At 39.9% G+C, this 15,499-nt stretch overlaps 2 protein-coding genes across 3 annotated transcripts; both read right to left on the reverse strand.

Annotated features, from left to right (window-relative positions):
• Nucleotides 1–6,861: 6,861 nt before the first annotated feature.
• Nucleotides 6,862–10,583, reverse strand: batf3 (basic leucine zipper transcription factor, ATF-like 3). Its single transcript, XM_050058410.1, has 4 exons — nt 10,142–10,583; nt 9,523–9,627; nt 8,054–8,098; nt 6,862–7,768 (listed from the first exon to the last, which is right to left on the reverse strand). The coding sequence occupies exons 1-4, from the start codon at nt 10,211–10,213 to the stop codon at nt 7,616–7,618; spliced, it is 375 nt and encodes a 124-aa protein (XP_049914367.1). The 5' UTR covers nt 10,214–10,583; the 3' UTR covers nt 6,862–7,615.
• A 214-nt stretch (nt 10,584–10,797) lies between these two features.
• Nucleotides 10,798–15,457, reverse strand: nsl1 (NSL1 component of MIS12 kinetochore complex). 2 transcript variants are annotated; one of them, XM_050058109.1, is made up of 6 exons: nt 15,240–15,457; nt 14,147–14,219; nt 13,873–14,003; nt 13,195–13,249; nt 12,847–12,914; nt 10,798–12,758 (listed from the first exon to the last, which is right to left on the reverse strand). In XM_050058109.1, the coding sequence occupies exons 1-6, from the start codon at nt 15,426–15,428 to the stop codon at nt 12,510–12,512; spliced, it is 765 nt and encodes a 254-aa protein (XP_049914066.1). In that variant the 5' UTR covers nt 15,429–15,457; the 3' UTR covers nt 10,798–12,509. The 2 variants fall into 2 exon arrangements, with proteins under 2 accessions (XP_049914066.1, XP_049914065.1); XM_050058108.1 differs by having other exon boundaries at nt 10,799–12,758; nt 13,873–14,006.
• Between the last annotated feature and the right edge of the window lie 42 nt (nt 15,458–15,499).

The raw sequence follows: 15,499 nt of genomic DNA on the forward strand, positions 1-15,499 counted from the left end.
TGTGTCGGTTGTTGATGTTCTGGGATGCTGTGTCAAGCTCTGCCTGTTACATGCATTGTCTTCTTCTTCTTTTACACTTGTGTTTTCACAGGAAATTTAGATTAAGTAAGCAGAGTAAGGCACGGTTGGCTTTGCACGTGAGATTCAGTCACTTGCAATCTGCAGCCTCAGCAGCTAGATGCCACTAAATCCTACACACTAGACCTTTGACCTATTAAAAATCCACCCAGCTGCTTAAAGGAGATGCCCTCTGTCGATATGCTGAAACAGTATAAAACCCTGCTAAGCCTCGAAAACTGCCCACATAAAAAAACAATCATGATAAAACTTAAAGTCTGGAAAAAATGTACTTTTGAGGAACCTTTTTTTCCAGGAAGGCAGTTTTGATGGTTAGTGGATGGTTTATATTCATTGATATGATGTAATGACATGTTTCAACAATGAGATAGATAGGGATAGAGTCAAAGACACTGACATATTTCCAATGAATGTGTGGGCCACTGCACCCATGACCATTCCAAGGAAGTGGGTCATAGTGTCCAAGGAAGTTAAAGTTCTCACATGAGTAATGGTATCTTATTAGGTGGGGAGGGAAATATAGGCGTCGAGCTGCTTTAAGAGGAAGAAAAGTATTAAACCAGATGGGAAAAGTGTCATCCAGGGTTCTTAATTTCTGGATTTTTATATGAAATGAGTCTGGGAGAACTTAGGTAGGTAGGTAGGTATTTGTTTGAGGTAGAGAGCTTTCTGTTTAATACAAAGTTTACTCTTTCAACCCATTTGTTGAGCTAATTTAATTAAATTTTGGCGCTAATTTCTAAAAAATAAAAAATTGCAAACACACCAACCTTTTCATTCAGAGCTTTTTGGCTTTTCACCCTCTATGACGCCTCTGTGTTCTGAAAAGAGGAAGAAGAGGAAGTGGCTCAGTCCATCATCCCACGGATCGCTTAGCCAATCATCAGCAAGCTGTTTGCAGTCGTTACAGCTGCAGACTGCAACGTTTCAAATTTCAGAAAACGTTCACGTGCCATGTGGTGTAATTGCAGAGGCTGCAGTGACAGTCATAATCCCGCACAGGTTTCCCACTCGCAGACATTGCCAACTGTGTTTGTTACAATGCACAATCGAGCTGTAAATTATCTTGCAAAGATTGTACAAACTACAAAGTTAAAATTACACCTCACAGATCTGATATTATTTGTCCTACGTAAACTGACATTGCAGGATTTATGGATTGTTGTTCATTAGTTCATTTTTTGCAATGATTCCTTAATTCTTTTATGCTCTTACTTCCACATAGTTAAAAAGGCCAGTTTAGGATGACATTTGGCATGAGGAGGATCCATGCTCAAATCTATCAAAAGACCAACATTTGTAAAGATAATGACTTGCATGGAAACAATCCGTAAGGGATTTTTTCACATGTTCAGTCAGTATGTAAGCTATGTAACATCAGACTGGAGAACAAAATGAATTTCAGAGAAGAAAAACACACATTCAAAAGCATTTGTAACCATTTACTGTAAATGTAATAAAGTAAATATGTGATGCATATCACAAAGCTTTCCATGCCTCATAAAAGCCTCTAACTCTTAAATGGAAGTGCTGATGAAATCAGTGATGAAATATATTGGCACTGCTGTGTTACTCTTCCAGAGAAATCATTACAAATCCACCCCACTATTCAGTGGAAGTCTGTATTTGTCTAGAGGGTGGGAGGTGTGTATGTGCTGCTGTGAATTTCGTGTGCATCCCTGTTTTTCTCTGTTTGCTTGTGTGTGTTGCTGTGTAGGGTCATGACACCTGTGGCATTTTTTTGGCCACTTAAATGTACTGGAGGGCACACTCAAAAGCAAAAGTGACACTATTATGTGTGGTGGATCATTTTAGTGCTACATTTTAGGGCTACTCGCTTTGAATCTGTCTTACTGACAATAACACACACTTCATAAACAGGGCCTGAAATAAGACCAGCTCTGAACTTGGGATTTCTGGTAAGCAGTAGGGGAGGGGGGAAGAATGGATACAGCATAGTATTGCAATATTTTGTGTGTCAATATTGTATCAATACAAGGACACCAAGTATTGATCATTCACTATATTCATCATTCATTTTTGCAAAAACACATTTTAATACAACTTTTGGTAGTAGAATAAACTAATTGCTTTTTCAGTTCACTAGATGGTGCAGATATTTTTTTGCTGGTGAGGTCAGCAGAGGTCTCAGTAAGTGGCATTTGGCAGGAAGTCCATCAAAACAAAGATGGAGGCACCATAACAAGAAATCAGAAACACACAGTCGCCCTTTAAATGAAAAGTCTGGACTTCTTTTGGATTTTTTAACACGGAAGGAAAGAAGGATTTAGATATGACACATGTGATTTACAAGCAGTGTCATATGAGAATTAAATACTTCAGGAATACTACGAACATGAGGGCTCACCTCACACTTTACCATCCAGAGATATCATTAGTGGCTGATGGCCAAGCTAATGCTAAACCCGCTCCGCTGAAAAATCAACCAACACTGGACACACTTAGCTTGACAAAACTACCATCCAACTCTGAGAGAGCTAAGAAAATAACACAGTCCATCACCTACTTCATGTACAAAGATCTGCGTGCATACAGCATTGTTGATAGCAAAGGCTTTTGTTACATGCTAAAAACACGCTGTCGGTATGAGACAACGTTTGCAACGTTGCTGTTCAGTTAGCAGGACATTTGCATTTTAAGTGTTTCACTCACTCGCTTAATTTGGCCTCGCAGAGGGTGTTAAATCTGCCAACAATTCAGTTTGTCAGGTGTATGCAGCATTTATGACAGGTTTTATGATGGTGTTGGTCTGTCTGTCTGCTTTGCATCACTTTTTGCTGCAATAAAAATGAATAAAGTCAGATGAACAGACTGGAAACTTTATCCTATGAGGTAAAATTGATTTATTTTCCTATGGGGAAATAATTTGCAGTTGGGAAAAAAGGTAATAAATTGCAATATACTATTTTGCAATACTTAGCATATCGCAATAATTTTATATCGTGACCTCAGTATCATGATAATATTGTATCGCGAGTCATCTTGCAATTCCCATCCCTAGTAAGCAGGTTATAGTCACCTAGCAACTTCAAACACAGCCTGCCTCCATGCCCTTGACAGTGAGTACAAAGGTAGCACCCAGCACCTTATCTTACCTTTTCCAGGCATTAAAAGACCTGGTATGTGTCCCAGGCCTAAATACTGATAAGCCTCAAAGATTTTCAGATTGCTCCTTGCTTTACTGTTGGTAGCAACATGAAAAGGGAAGACACAGTGCACAGATTTTCCATGGAGCCTTGCCCACTTTCTTTTGGTGCCCATGTTAACCACTTGGGCTGGTCACAAAGGACTTGCCATGACACTGAACTCCCTGGCTGGTTCTCGATCTGCATGGATAGTTTTGGCATCTATTTCTTCTTTGAGTGAATCTTGCAAGAAAACACATGAATAATCTACGCACAGAAAAATGTTGGCTCTTTAACGATTCTTTGGTGTGGGTTGAAGTGCTGTCTGCCACACGAAGAACTTTATAAGCCCCTGTTTGGATCTATTTTGACCTTACTCAGACCATCTCTGCTGTCTTTACCTTGAATGATGTCATTAAGGCAGATTTAATTAGGACAGACATCTCTGCCTGGAAACATTAGGAAACAGCTTACTAACCTGCAGTTTGTGCCAGCACAAGTGTTTCACTCTGAATCCCCAGGGTGTGTTGGAAAAGGCTGAATAGTCTTGGCATAAGAGAATTGTGTTCAGCGCATGTTCAGCAGGGCCATGGTTGCCAGGTCTAAACCGAAGGGATACTAGCCTCTGCACCAATCCTCTTGGGCTCGTCAAGGCAACAGGCAGGCAACAGGATGCAGGGTTCTGGGCCTCTGGTGGTGGTACCAAACAACCATCAGAACATTGGCGAAGGTTTAAAGGGAAATTTCGGTTTATTTCAACCTGTCTCCTATCGTCCTAAATTTGTTTCAAGTCACTATAGTGACATAGAAATAATAGTTAGCATGTTAGCCGTTAGCCTAGATACAGCCGTAGCGTCAGACCTGTTAAAACGTAATTGAACGGGCATACTTCAAGTGCAAAGTTAGTCCACTAAACAAGCTTTTTTTCCACAAAGACCGCCTCATATCGTTAGGATAAATGTCAGAGAACATATAGAAAACGACATGTTAACGTATTGTCTTACCTTACCGGTGTGCTGCCATGTTTGTTGTTTACCATTTAGCTAAGGCTGCAACCGGTCCCATTCCTTGCAACAGAGGCATTCCTCTTCTGTGGGCACTGGGGCACAGCATTCACAGGTAACGTTACACCACCGATCTCCAGAGCTAAAGCCTTCCAGCAGCCATTCCTCCTCTGTCGTCCTCTACCTGTTGTGCCTCTCTCTCTTTCCTCCTCTGTTCTTCAATTTCACGAAGCTCTTCGTCAGTGTATTCTGGCTCAAATAAATACAGAACGGAAATTGAAGAATGGAGGAGGAGAGAGAGAGAGAAGCATAACAGGTAGAGGACGACAGAATAATAATAATTCAATAATTCAATAAATTGGAGCTCCCTGTGTCTAAGCAATGTTTATATTATTGGATTGTTAAATACTGTCTCGCAGGAAGAGCCTCCCAGTCCAAGCTGACTTCTAGCATGACACCTGTTATATCGCAGTGCTTCCGCATCCAGGGAGAGCATGGTGTTACTATCGCAGAAGCTAATTCAGTTAAAGGAATAATGGGAAGTCACTGTTAATTCACCGGGGCTAGGAATGAGGGGACGATGCATTCATGAGAAGACATTTCTAATGAATGTTTTTGCAGAAGCTGTTCATACTAAATGGCATTCAACGCAGGTTGTCACTGTGGTTGAATAAAAATATGTAAATATAAATCAACAGTGACACATACCAGGAAGTGTTAACTTTTAACAGCCTCCTTTTCATATCAAAAAGATCAATGCATTTATGTATTGCATACAAGCGGACATTTGTTCTAAAAAAAGAAAAAAAAAAGTTAAGCTTTGCTCAAAAACTACCACATTGTAATGCAACATCAACTGGTAACACACATACACACAAGTGCACATTTAGCTACCATCCAGGACACAGAGGGTTTGTAGGCTTTAGCAACCTGCTGAAATGTTAAATTCTCCGATTATTAAGCTTAGCTGGTTTTCAGCCAATAATGTAACAAGTACGTGCTTTAGAATTTCTTCTGCATAATTTTATTGCTGGTACTGTTTGGAAATAAAATAGCCAGAAAGTAGAATTCTAACAACCTGAAGCAACATGGGCGCACCACCCACAGTACTCTGTGTGAATGCAGCCTAACTAGAGTAAATGATGTAATGTCCGCTCCTCACTCTCCCTGAGAAAAATGACCAAGAACTGAATCAGGACTTCACCAGAAGTCTGTGAATATTTATGTGTATGTATCTGTGTGTCTTGGCATATGATGGTGGTGGTTGTGGCAGGTGTGTATATGTGAATATGTGTCTTCCTGCATGTTGCGTCATCATTGTTTTTGTGTATAGTAGAATGGATCATGTATCCGTGCAGGTTTGCTGCAATATTCCTCAGAACCGCTCTAAGTGACGAACTACTTCCTGCCCCAGCAGCATTCCTGGGTTAGTAGACAACCGGTGTTGTCATGGAGGTGGTGATTTTGAAGCTCATTTTGAAACTGATCTGAGCTCAGTTTCACAGTGACTGCACCGTCAGTTTCCTGCGCAAGTCTGGGGCGTTGAATGAATGAAACCACAAACTAATTCCAAACATTCAGAGTTTGTTTTAACTGGCTCTGAGTACAAGGCGGGTGGAGTTGGACAAACACACATACATGTTTTGTTTTGCTTTTATTTTTTTATCTTCAGTGTTTTGACAAGCCCTACTAATTTGGTGCTCAATAAGGTGAAAAATAGTCATCATGAAAAGCAGTTTAAAATGCCCTTGGTGAGATGGAAATTAAGCTCTGTCAATCAGCTCTCCTCTCGCCTATTATCTTTTTTTAATGTCTTCCAAGAATTCATAAAAAGGCTTTTGAAGAATGATGGTCAGTCCAGTTTTCCAGACGTCTGCATCAGACAAACGGTTCAGTTCAACTGCAGTCAGTTGCGTCAGTATCTTCTAAATCGAGATTAACTTTTCATTCACCTCGGCGTGGAAGAGGAAGGAAAAATGAAAGAAAATGCCTAAGCAGATTACATTTGATGCGAATGCCGTCAAATTAGGGAACTATTACTTCTAGTGAGCTTCCTCCAGCGTAACCAAACCACAGCTCTCTATGCTGATGATGTAGGCGAGATGGTTTATGGATCCGCTCTGACACATCTGTGACTTCAAAATGACCTCAAGAGCATCAGTAAAATGAGGTCATATCCCAGAAGACCTTTTTTTTTGGCAACATGCTTGGTGATGTTGGGGAACATGTCCACAGAATAACAGGAAACTTATGACACTTTTTTTTTCAGTTTTCATACATCATTTACCACAATGCTGACTTTTTTGTGGAAACATCTCAACTTCCTGTGGGTTATATATATATATATATATATATATATATATAAAACATGATAATATACATAAATTTTTCTTGAGTGTAATGTGTCATATTTCATTTTTCAGTTTTTTAAAAATAACAATTTCAAACACTAATAACTGCATGAAATTCAATGTTACTCATGACACCAATTACTGTTATAAATAAAAAATCCCTTTAACTGGTACAGATTTGATGGTTTATTGCATGATGAAAAATGTATTCATGACTTATTTTCCAAAAAGTCATCGAGTCTGCAGATATTAATGTCACTAAGTCATTCACTTATTAAACTCTAAAGTGACAACAGCTCCATCTTACAAACGTATGTTTTGCGGCAAGCAGAATCCACATCCACAAGCTTTTATTTTACATTCAAGAACGTTCACAGTTGTCATATAGATGCCACTTCTTTACGTCAGATAAAATTTCATGGAAATGTGTATACAATGAGACAAAAGGCATCTGGAATATTTCAATTTTCTAAAAACAAGTTTGGGGGTTTAAATATATTTTCTCCCAGAGAGAACCAAAGACCTTTAATGTGGATTAAATGAAGTATTGGATCAAACAGATACAGTTAAGGGACTTTACGCTTACTTTAAACCAATTCTTAAAGGCTCATTGTTGATCTATAAAGCATAACTCTATAAATTATTATATTAATATAGAACTTATTCACAGTTTGTAGCCCCTTTATTCAGGATTCACTGTCAGGAAGCAGTAGGACTATATGTACCACTTCCTATCAGTGGAAATGAAAATGGTTGGTCAAAACTCTTGAGCACAACTAGCATAACACTGCTGTTTTTCTTTTGGAAATGTACATATAACTGAGTCTAACTGAATACACTGTAAATCATTTTACTCTTTTATAAACCTGTAACTGTATTTACATTATGGACATGAGCTGCTGCATTAAAAACTTTTAACCACCAGAGGGCGCTCCTCACTGTGAACACCCCACACCTGTTGAGTCCCCACTTTAGCTCTGATCAAGTTTAACAACGCCCCCTGGTGGTATACTGGTGCATTACACAATAGCTGGCTTCAGACAAGTTGCACTGAAACATTATTCCTTGGCTCAGGCTGCAAGCTGGATGTGGTGGAGGAGGCAAAGGAGCAGTGCATGATGGGACAGAAGGGCTCATGGGTCCTGAGAGTCTCAGTCAGCAGGCGCTGCTCTTCAGACAGAGAATCCACCTGAGGACGAGTCAACAAGCTGATCTTTACTTCATCACTGGGATTATTGTGAATATTTGATCTTCACCAGTTCAGTTTGTTTTCAAATGCTGTTTTAATGGACTTCTATGTCCTACACAAACCACTCTGAATTAAAGGAGATCATCACTGTTTATAGATGAATGTACACTCCTGCAATAGTCACAGGTGACAGCAGAAGAACACTAACAGGACACAGTGAGGTGTGATCTAATCCCAGCAGGGAGAAATGATGACCAGGATGAATGCACTCTGTAAATAGCCTACCTCTCTCCTCAGCTTCCTGTTCTTCTGCTCCAGTAGCTCACAGGCCTGGAGGAAAGGAGAGGAGAGGAGAGGAGAGGAAAAGAAAAGGAAAAGAGATGAACATAAAGAGGCAGAAATTAAAGTTAAAATTAAAGTTAATAATAATAAAGTGAAAGTTAATAATGCATGGCGACAAAAAAGTAGGTAGGTTGGCCTGTCAGGTGTGAAGCCAGTTTTGTGAGGTATTTAAAAAAAAAAAAAAGATCCAGTATGGTGCACCTTATATGTTACACAGCTAGCATGCTACCAATGTTAGCTAGCTAAACATGCTGTCAAACCTGTCACTTCAAAAAAATAGAACTGTAAAACTTTCATTTTTACGCTAACTTCCTGTGGCACGGTGCATGTGGTCTGTCCACAATCTGCCACAAGAATTACGTTTTTTCAATGTACTCCAGGCAAAAACCAGAAGTTGGGGTTTCACATCAGAGATCGCAGAGGTTCTTACAAGACTGACCGGACTTCTGGTTGACTTACGTGCGGACACAGAGCCATGTAAAAATGAGGCGCTATCCTTACCTTAAAGGGGGATTCCTGAATTTTGCACAGTATAATTATGTTACCTGCATTCTTGGAACCCATCTGCTATCAGTCTGATGATGATTTGGCCTCTGTGGGCGACAGCTAACATTTCAAGGGGGTTCTAGTGTAGTCAGCGGATATCCAGGCTAAGACTTTCTCTTCCATGTGCCAGTTATTGTTTACCCTCCAATTAGCAACTTGAGATGCTCTATACACAGTCATGATGCTCTATAAATAGATATCAAGCTAATAAAAAGCTAAACCGTCAAAACATGCTAGCCGATGGGTTCAGACACTGCATTTTAGCCAATGCTTTCTGCCTCCTTTGCTCTCCACATGGACTGTTGACCTGCACCCAACCAAAGCTCGCTCAAATATGATCGGTCAATACTACTCCTAGACTACAGATGGAAACCAGAACATTTCGGATACCAAATCTTGTCCCGTTGCCTACAGATTCAGCTTTCATATGCAGATATTGATTTATAAAAAATATATTACTAGTAATGGGGGACAGTGAAAAAAATGTATAATGTTGCCTTGGCTCTGCAGAAATTCTTTGTTTGAGGAAATAATCCTTGATAATGCCATCTGTGGGTCATCTCGTACTACGGAGTTTAGACTAAGCTCGACCAAAATTTAGACCTTGAAATCAAGATATATATCTTTTTTTTTAAAAATATACCCCACAAAACATCAGTTTTATTTTTGAGTACTCCAGGTTCATGGACGTGTATTACTAATGAAGTACTAGGCTTAACCCTGAGTCTAAGGACTCAAGCAGCCATTTGAAGCAGTGAGGAACAGAAAAAAAAATTGCCTCAGTCTCAAAGTAGGCAACTGGTCCTCCTCTCAAAGGTGGAAGTACAAGAGCATATACAGACAGACAGACAGACAGACGGACAGACCTCATGCAGAATGTCAGCTCTCTGTATTTGTCTCTTCCGGCTCTTTTGGGCGGCAACTCTGTTCTTCTCCCTCCTCTTCAGCCTCTTGCCTTCATCCTCTGGACCCTGAGACACACACACACACACACACACACACACACACACTACTTAGGTGACATTTGGTGACATTGATTTCCTAGAGACTTACGGTAACTCTAACCTCAACCACCTAACAACAGCTTTTTCCCAACTGGGGACACAACTTTTGCCCCTAGTTCAACAAACCATCCCCAATAAACTGAATCTAGTGTGTGTCCTTGAAGGTAATCTTCATTAGGCTGCAATCAATTAAATCTGAGCCCTCACAGACAATAATTTGTCAACACCTTCCTCTTTCTCTCTCTCTCTCTCTCTCTCTCTCTCTCTCTCACACACACACACAAAACAAACTGGATCCTGAGCACTGTGCTGAGAGATAACTAAAAGATGCTGGTTTGAACCCTGATGTTTGCTATAGCTTTACAACATTGACCTTTAACCCCCCTGTAGGATAAGTAGCAGGTTGCACCAGATTTAAAAAATGCTTTTCCCTGTCATAAAACATTAAAGACACAATAACACAGCATCAGTGTGATCTTACCTCACATCCTTCACAGAGGTTATTCTTGCTGTTCTTCTGATGAGATTGGCAGGAAGACTCACAGTGTGACATCACAGATTTTTTTTTTTTTTTTTTTAGAAAGGGTGCATTAAAATAAGAAAAACAGGAGGATATCCTGCACACTCACTCTGCCAGAAAATGAAGTGTTATTTGTGGACTGGGCATCGAGTCCAAGGACGTTTAAAACAAACCACGCAGAAAACAGGCTGCAGTTTCACTTCAGCTTTCTTCTTTTTCAATTTCGCTGCCGTTTTAGAAGTAGTGGCGAGGGCTGTTCACATAAGTCATATGACTCGGGGTGCCACAGTTAACTGGAGTACAGTATTTAATGGATTGACCCACATCTTTGATCCATGTTGCAGTGGGTGACATGTTGTGCCATGTCACATACACTGCCATGCTGCTGGAAATACACAGCAGAGCACTAAATGTGTTTTAATCCACAGCTAAAAATAGTCTCACAAAAATGTACTATTTCCTCCTGTTTGTGTCACATCCTCAGTGGGGACCAGTGGGCTGCAGACTGGGTAGACAGGTCGGCAAATAGAGGCGGACTAACATGTTTTTTTTGATGGAATTTGTTGACAAAAAGGAAAACATAGAATAAAGCCAGCTTAATCCTTTACAGAGGGCACAGAACAGATGGAGTGGATTAAAAAAAATGCATTTATTTACAGGTTTTTAGAGTTACCTTTAAATGACAAATATGAACTAACAGGATAGATTTAAATGTTTAAAAATGTAAAGTCTCTGGAAATGTATTTTTATACATTATGAACAGCAACAAAAAAGGAGTCAGTGACCTTTTTAGGACTTTATCCGATTCAGTTTAATCCTAAAAACTACATTTATTTCATTTTTTTTCATGAATTCAGTTGATGTGGCAAAATGCTCTGCAAAATCTTCACTTAAAAAAAGACTTAAAATTAAGACATTGTCTCAAGACATCTTCTAAACCAGACAAGATTAACGTGGTTTGTGAATGTAAATATGGCAGTTACAACTTATTGTCATACATTGGTGCATGTAATAAGAAAATTTGTTGGTACTCTGTCCAGCAGTATAGTTAAGAAGGGGCCTGCAGCACACCAAAGACAAGCTTTGCGAGTGAAAGGACAACGAGTATCGTGTTGGCTTCATTAGGCATGTTCACAGTCCAGTCCAGTCCAGGGACCAATCATGGCCCACAGCTTGTCTTTCAAAATATACTTTACATGGCCCACCACCCAATACTTGTCAAACAGGCGAGATCCCTTTGCATTTTTCTCTTCACCTCATGATGTCCGGACTATTGTGTGGTTTTCAGACACACACTAAGTAGGAATTACACAGGTGGAACTAAAGCGTTTTCACAAACAATGGCACACAACAACAGAAATTTCATGGCCACAGCAAAGAAGCAAAAAGTCGACAGCGAGGGCTGCCGAGTGGTGGTGGTGAAAGGTTGAATACTTTTTCACTTGAAGATGAAACAGTTGCATTTATCTCATTTGTGTGTGTGTTTTTTAATAACCCATATGATGTGAGAAGCAGCTGGCCCTTAGGTAGTTTCACATTATCAGCTGTCAGTCACTCAAACTATCAAACTAGGCAGCGCTGATCAAATATAAATCAAGATTCTGTTGCTGCGTTGCCTTTTTCATGCTTATTTGCCTATTTCAGAAACATAATTTAGTGCACTGTTTAGCTGTACATTGAGAAAACTTGTGATTAGGCCACCACAAACACCACAAACATGTGAGCTGAAACCAAGCAGCGCGCAATGGCCAGACTCAATTTCTCATTTTACAGCTAAACAGTACACTAAAATGTGTGTCTGGAAACATCTGAAGCGAGAAACAGGCAATGCAGCATCAGAATTTTGATTCATATTTGATCAGTGCTGCCTGAGTTAACGAGCAGTGATTGACAGCTGCGTTAGAGACTCCTCGGCTCTGATTGGCTGTTTTTGGTAGTAGATTCTAGCAAATGCCATTAGAAGCAGGAGGAAGAGGAGGAGGGAAGTGATTTTTTTACAGGCTGTCTGTCTCATGAGCTTCTTTCAGAATAAAGTGAAAGTTTCAGCAAATATGACAAAAGCTATTTTCATAGACAAATAAACATGTTAAAGGGTTTTTCTTTGATATTATAGTAATGTCTCAGCATAAATATTATGTATATGTCTAAATGTGAGACATGGAACCTTTACTGTGCATGTTGGAGAAAATCTTTCGCTATGTTTAAAATGAATAAACCTCAAGAGTCATTTTTAAATCCTGCTTTCTATTCTTTAAAAAAAGGTTGAGAAACAACACACACATAACATCAAAACATCTCTGCTGTTCTGTGGTTATGGTAGCAGGAAGTGTCACTCAGGCTTGCCCTCTCCCACGGGTTTCTTACTGAGGGGCCCATAGCAGCTTGCGGCAGCTGCTTCCTCTACGGCTCTCTTGATTGGCTGCCTGTTCCTCGTGGCTCCGTTCACAGGAGGCAGGAGGGCATCGGATTGGCTGTTGAAACCAAACACTTCTCGGTGGATCTCCAGGGTGGCGTGGCTCGGTTTCATGTTGAGGATCTCACAGAGGCCTTCGGCTTGTTTCTGCAGAGTGTTGATTGACTAAAGAAAAAAACCCATACACATGTCAATAATGCATCTATATATCCATCTATAAAACTGGTTTGGTGTGTTCAGGTGTGTGCGTTACCTTTATGACCTGGATAGCCTGTTTCACCATGCCAGGAGCTGCTGCTGACAAATTGCTCATGATGCTCTCTGGTGAAACACACACACAAAAACAGCATAGTTACACTGGGTCAACTAACTAGCTGTGTCTGGTTTAGTTTGTCTGTCTGCTGTCAACACCTCACTTAAGGTCTTCCTCTCTGCCTCCAAAGTGACTGTCAATACAGTAACAGATTTCCTCTGGGGGGGTGTTGACCTCCACTAACACCCACAAGGACTTCCAAAGGCTTTCAAGCATAGACTTATAGAGAAGTAGCTCTCAAACTAAAAATGTCTGTGTGCATGTGTATGACTGATTAGAGGTGACAACCTTGATCAGGGTCTTTGACCACCTCTTGAGGTTTGACCGCGTGCTCATACAGCTTCTGAAAAACAAACACAGATGTCAGAAAAGAGGACACAAAACACATCAGCTCTGGATGCTGCTGATGCTTCAACTGTTGTTTTCTCTTGAGGCATTTCCATGTTTTTCACCTTTGATCAAATGGACTTCCTATGAAGGATAATTAAGTTAAACCTGTACTGATTTGAGTTTTGCTGCCTTTTACCTAATTATCAACACACAACATATGTAAAGTTGATCCCAACAGTGATGTCAGTCTGAACAGCAATCTGTGAAATGATGGATAACTGTTTATTACTTCCATTGTATGTTTTTAAGCTGAAACTGTGGTCTATTGTTTCTGTAAAGTGCACTTTTCCTCCCACTCAGCTGGGCTTTTTCCTGAAACTGAGCTGTCAGTGTGTTTCAGGTCCCACAACTTCCACGCACTTCTATGACACCTCCTCTTGCGTATCTGGTCTGCTTGTGATACTTCTTTTAGCATGTAACATCTTCATACCCTATTTTCCACTAACCCTGACACTCACACACACCCCTGATGTTACAGATTGTTCATTTTATTCATTTGTTTTTCTACTGCGACACAGATTGAATTGATTTAAAAGAAGTATTGCATCTCATTTCTCAACGGGGTCCCACACCCACCATGAGTTTACGCTCAGCTTTGAGGGAGTGGACCACATGCGGCAGGATCTGTTTTGGGCATGTACGGCGCCTCCTGGTGGTCTCAACAATGGTGTCATCCAGCAGGCTTTCCAGATCAGCAGCCTCGTCTTCTGCTGAATGTGTGAGAGGAGAAATAAACGCATGTAATTTATCAAATACAGCTTTATTTTAGATAACATGAATTTAGGAAACTCTTGTTCCCAGTTAAGTATGTAATGTAAAATTAGAATTTCAAGTGGCATTAGTAAATCACCTTCAACATCAGGTGCCTCTTCCCAAGGCTGTCCGTTCACCAACACATTGTCTTGAACCGCCGCCTCAAAGTTCTGCACAGATACAAATACTTTCACTACTGAAGACAGCTTTAACAAACAGTACAGCCATCAGCAGTTCACCTCAACCAAAGTGTCCATAATACAGCTGCAAAACATTATAAACTGTATCTTACTTCATGAACATTTCTCAGACTGCAACTATGGCATTATTTATCATTGTTAATTAATCTGCTGATCATTTTTTTTTATTAATATTTGGTTGATAAAATGTCAGAAAATAGCAAAATCACAGTTTTATAAAGCTCAAAGTGATGCTATCAAATGTTGTGTTTTGTCTGACCAAGAGTTCAAAACTCAAAAGTACTCAGTTCACTATCAATAGCAGTCCAAAGAAAAGCAGAAAAATCTCACAATTGTGAGGCTGGAATTAAGGAATATTTGCAATTTTGTTTAAGATGTTGATTAATACACTTGTTGGACCACTATCTATCTGTACACCATGAAATATCACGCAGAAATTTGGCGAAAACTTGTCATTAACTTGAAGTAAATTTTATATGTTTTATCAATTTAAAATGTCGAGTTTTCATTTAAAACTCCTCAGAACTTCTTAACATGAGTTGTACTGATTTTAAGTATTTCTTGAAATGGTGAGTTCACAACAGAAACACAGAAACTTTAACTGTTGTGTGTTTACCCAACGAGCTGCTCAGCCTACATTAAAAACTAAGGTTTAATTTCATTTAAATAAATAGCAGTCCTCTATACATTTAAGCCGAAATTACCACCTGATCTCAACAAATCTTAAAGTGGTATTAAATAGTGTTTTGTTCATGTGAGTATTAACGTTGTCAGCAAAGCAGATGTTAAATAGAACATTTTTCGGCTGGGATTTGGTGTGGTATTCTCTAAGCCACAGAGACAATTCTGAGCCCTTGTGCGGACAGAAGTCTTTATGAAACAACGCTCAGCGGTCTGTTTTGTCTTGACAGAGACAGTTTGATACTCCGTGAATTATCTAAATGTAAGGTTGTTAGTAACATTAAGGTGTAAACATTCAGTCAGACTCACCGCCAGCAGCTCCTGCAGTAAAACTCGCTTCGTCTCCTCCGCGACGTCCTCCTGTCCGTGAAGAGCCGTCTTTAAAATGTCTTTGTATTTGTTAATCTGCTCTATGACTTGTTTCTTCGACGTTACTTGAACTCTGTACTCCTGGTTTGTTTCATCACTGGGTACGAGTTCACTCTCTGCGGGCTCCATCTTTACCGCCAACTTTGTTTATATTTTTTTGACGCAAACCGGAAGTGACTATAACATCCTGGTCCGTCTGC

Source organism: Epinephelus moara, chromosome 12 (assembly GCF_006386435.1).
Source record: "Epinephelus moara isolate mb chromosome 12, YSFRI_EMoa_1.0, whole genome shotgun sequence".
Classification (NCBI taxonomy): Eukaryota; Metazoa; Chordata; class Actinopteri; order Perciformes; family Serranidae; genus Epinephelus; species Epinephelus moara.